General features: G+C 43.3%; 2 protein-coding genes across 2 annotated transcripts in view; one reads left to right on the forward strand and one right to left on the reverse strand.

Moving 5' to 3' along the window:
• Positions 1 to 558: 558 nt before the first annotated feature.
• SARC_03578 (hypothetical protein) lies at positions 559 to 2,504 on the forward strand (the record flags this gene model as incomplete). The annotated part of the gene is made up of 4 exons (XM_014302615.1): positions 559 to 749; positions 1,441 to 1,517; positions 2,183 to 2,270; positions 2,443 to 2,504. Exons 1-4 carry the CDS (start codon positions 623 to 625, stop codon positions 2,502 to 2,504), a joined length of 354 nt encoding a protein of 117 aa, XP_014158090.1. The 5' UTR covers positions 559 to 622.
• Positions 2,505 to 2,975: 471 nt separating this feature from the next.
• SARC_03579 (hypothetical protein) overlaps positions 2,976 to 4,529 on the reverse strand; it is a 9,927-nt gene continuing 8,373 nt past the window's right edge. The window contains exon 9 of the mRNA XM_014302616.1: positions 2,976 to 4,133. Coding sequence (XP_014158091.1) covers positions 3,831 to 4,133 — 303 coding nt within the window. The 3' untranslated portion in view covers positions 2,976 to 3,830. The remainder of the gene's footprint in view (positions 4,134 to 4,529) is intronic.

Here is a 4,529-nt window from a genome sequence, read left to right on the forward strand (position 1 = left end):
ATATATATACTAACAAAAAAACTTAAAAAAACTAACCCGCAAAGAATCTGCCGAGAAGAAAGAAGCGGCGAGAACCAAGTTACGCAAAACAGCTCACAGAGCTTTAGAGGAAGCGGGGAAGCAAAGGTAAGTGGCACGCTATCACCATAAACAACACGACCGTCCATGGACTTATGGGATTGTATCTTGACATATGGTATGCCAAAAAGGTATTCGCTGTAGTATCATCATTCCAAGCAAATGAAAATGACTCTCCCACATCTACACAACCCATCAGCACGACTACCAGCAGCAGCGGAACTGAGCCACAGCGACCACGCATTCCACCAAGCAAAACTGTTATGCCCCAAAAGAAGCGAGCCCCAATTCCACCGACAGGTGCAGGTGCAGGTGCAGATGTGCGACAGACAGCTGAGCCAAGCCATCAAGTGTACCTGTGCTACACTCCCATTTGAGTAGACCTCCATGGCTTCTGTCTTTGTGGTGCCAACACAGTACTTCTGACTCATTATTGAACATCAATCAACATTGGTTGTGCATTGTTGAACTTGTGATATACATTCACTGACTGATACCGTATGTAGATTGACTCTTACAATACACTATTGCAACCAATGTCCGAATGCGAACAGGTTCACGGGCCAGACCAGAGAGCAGACCTGGAACGAAACCCACATCTGGGCTGAGAAAGGAAAAAATTTGTTATCGACGACATGTGGACAAAGTGCGCGGTTTAATCACTATGCGAGGTGTGGGCATCGGGTCAAAATGATATGTGTAGTTTTCGGAGCATGCGGATTTATTTCCTACTGTGCTCACGTATACACATTCGCGGCAGACTTACAACATGGCAGAAAACAAGAAGGCTTATACTATTCCTGGTATAAATATAGTCATGCATGAGACGTCTGTATGGTATTGTTTATTCAAGATGATTCAATAGGGTGGATTTGCATGTGACTGACATGAAAATCCGCAACCGAGAGCGTATGTGTCGCCAATCAGAGCGCTGTGTTGCTTGTCTGACATTCAGGTTTACGATTCTGTGCATCTGGCGGTAGTGCTCTTTCTTATTCCGCCTCGGAGTATGTTGTTTCACTCCCGTTATCCCATACAATGTGAGACCCCCGACTGACATGCAGTCAACGATACATGCAGACGTGAATGGTTCTTCCATTGCACGACCAACTCGTATGCATTCGAGTGCGAGTTACTATCAAACACGCTTGTTCGCTTCTAACGCTGCTTGCAGATGTCAACCACTGACCACTTTTACGTTTCATTTGCTCACTTTTGTCGTCCTTGGATCTCAGATCTTACTCATAAATTTTGCCATCACTTCTTCTGGCCAAATGGCTCGATTCTCGTCCGAGATTCCATGCGTGACATCCTCTACCTAATATATATATTCATACCTTGGTGTATTCCCACTGCACGTAGGTATAACAAAACCTGATATCCGCCGACTCGCCAGACGAGGCGGTGTAAAACGCATCAGTGGGCTCATATACGACGAGGTATGTGGCCTACACACCTGTATTCGCATAGTTGCCTTGAATTGTGTGAACGTATTTCAATGCTAATGCTAATCGCCATGGTATTCACAATCGACCTATATACGTCTCATACTCACAAGTAGACATGTGCTCACATAAACATGAAGCACTACGTGCAAATACACATTATCCTGTGTACTCTGACATTGTATTGAAAGAGGTTTTGCACAACAATACACTTCTTATGTGTAATTAGCTGTTTCTGTACCCGTGTGTGGACATATACTGGAGACGTGTCTCGACGGACACTCCTAACACAAGCATGATATGCAATTGTGGTGTAGCTATATATCTGTTTTAAAATATCATGTGTACACCTGATATAGCATTACCACAATATAATTTGCAAAGCAACTGACAATACCTACATGCTCAAATTTCCGTAAATTGTGCCTGCCCGCATATATACCAATTGTATAGCCATCATATTCACAATTGGCCCCCGCTCACAAGTCGCGACACATGAGCGTGCACTTGCCCCTCGTAAGAACTAGTATTACGGCTCATAACTATATGCGAGTCTAACTTTGCCTGTAAACTAGAGTGCAGGGGACGAGTACTGAGACTTCAACCGCATTACAGCTTCGTATTACTTACAGTACTGTACTGTATCTACTCCACCGCAGATGCGACAGCAACTGAAATTGTATCTGGCCAACCTGGTGAGGCTTGCCTTGACATACTGTCAACACCGCCGGCAAAAAACAGTCACGGGTACGTAAACAGGATATATTCGATTCCTATTCAGGATTAGATCTCAAGACTATTACGTTGGGATGTTTCCCACTTGGGCAAGGCTAGAATTTGTGAGTGTATCTTTAAGATAGTTGCATATAATCCATATAACAGACTATAACTGAAAACAATTACAATACCTTTCACTCAGCTATGGATGTTGTATATGCCGTGCGCCTCTTCGGCGAACGGCTGTATGGCTTCGGAAGTTGAGAATCAACATCTGGTGGTGTGAACCCAATATCTTTGAGAATTTAATATCTTTGAAAAGACATTATTTTTGACCAGCACCTTCCTCACCTGAATGGTCACTACATGAATGGGTGGCATAAGACGAACCTTACTCGCGGCAATACCATTTATATGTCAGCCCATTGTTGTATTTGGCAATACACCAATCTGACCTGAAACGTATTCCGCCAGAATTTTTGCAGATTTTCATCATTGACCGTATATGCTTTTTAAAACAGCCCAGATTTCTGTACACGCGGGTTGAAAATCCTTGTCCACCTGATCGAGCGAATACAAATTTGCTTTCGAGGTTCTCATTATACTTTCATATCCTGTTGCTGTGGATGAAGATACAAAAAAGTGGGTATGCTGGGGCTGCGAGACCTTCGCATAACACATGAGTTTTTGGCGGGTGTTGTGTGTTGCTCGCTCGGTCTCAATCTCGCGAATATTTCCGACCTGCACAAAAATTACGCATTTAAATAGAGATTTAATTCTCGTTTATTATAAACAAATTCATCACGGCTCACTGTCCGCTGAACTTAACGATTGCTCTACAGTCGAGTCCTTGAATAACACCAGGTTTATTCAAAGTCCTTGAAAAACACACAGTATATTCAGTAAATACTCAACTTCTTACTCAAAACTTGAGAGTGTAACTCAACTCTCTCGTTGTGTGGTCCATCACCTCATCGTGCGAGGCTTGCCTGTGTCTGGGATGAATTTGTTACGCTGTGCTTTGCAATATATAAGAATTCTTATGCATCACACGCGCAGGTGCTGGGTGGCGGAGGGGTTCTAATTCATCTGTTTGTTTGCAACGGTTAATTTCCATCACATCTGTAAGAAGTCGTCGCCGAGTTTCCGACCTTTCTAGAGTTGCGTACAAATGATATACCTCGATCCTTGTCACGATCACCTCTAATCCGGGGGCAGTTGCATGTCTCGCCAATCTCCAGGTCTCTTGAACATATACATACTTTTATTGAGGGACGATGCGTTGCATACGGCTGCTACGGTAGCCGCCTGTATGTGTATCTCACAAAGTAGCGAGAGCATGTGAATGTGATGTTTCCAGTCTGAGTCATACTGGCCCAATACTATCAACATCTTGAACACGCGGCCACAGACCGGCATGAACTTATTTCGGGTATGATTGTGGCAGAGCGTGAGGTTGAGGTCCTCCGCCCGGAATGCGAGTGCAGTCTCTTAGTCTTGATGGAATACTCGACAACATACGACGATAAAATACGCGCCACGCCACGCCACGCCATTCCATATTTGGTGTCCGCGAAGAGTCGTAACACCCTATTTCTTCTTCTTACCCTTATTACCCCTACTCACCAACCCAGGTGGTTGTATGTGCGGCAGAAATTTCGCGAACCACGTTTGCGCCGTACCCGAACTGATGATATCGAAAGACTTTTCACTGTTTGTGTTGTCCTTCGCCAGATTCTGTTGGCACAGATTGAACTGACCTCGCAATGAATCCGGTGTGTCCCCTTGGATTCGCCTGATACCGGTATTGAAGCGGTGTGTATAAACGTTCTCAGTTCCGAACTGCACAGCCTTCTCTAGAGCTTGGTTCAATTCTTCGGCAGTCAGCGGTACCTATAAATTGTACAGTCGACATTTGAATGATTTAGAAGCTCCACGCGATATCATCCAACACAAAGAAGTCTCTCATAAGAAGGGGGTGGGAGGCTTTCACCAACAGGATGAAAATTACCACAGTGAGCCTGTTTGCATACATAATAAAGAACATACAGATACGAGCGAGTGTAAGGGAAGTAGATTGCATATCCAACTAAAAGTGCTATTGAATGCACAGCAGAACAATGAATGGAAAACGAGGAAAAGAAAATACAAGTGGAAACAATAGTACGACAACTATTTCCTAAAACGTCAAGATATTTAACTACATGCATGCGATTTCTATATATATATATATATATATATATATATATATATATATATATATATATATACTATATATATATATATATA

Source organism: Sphaeroforma arctica (assembly GCF_001186125.1).
Source record: "Sphaeroforma arctica JP610 unplaced genomic scaffold supercont1.185, whole genome shotgun sequence".
Classification (NCBI taxonomy): domain Eukaryota; class Ichthyosporea; order Ichthyophonida; genus Sphaeroforma; species Sphaeroforma arctica.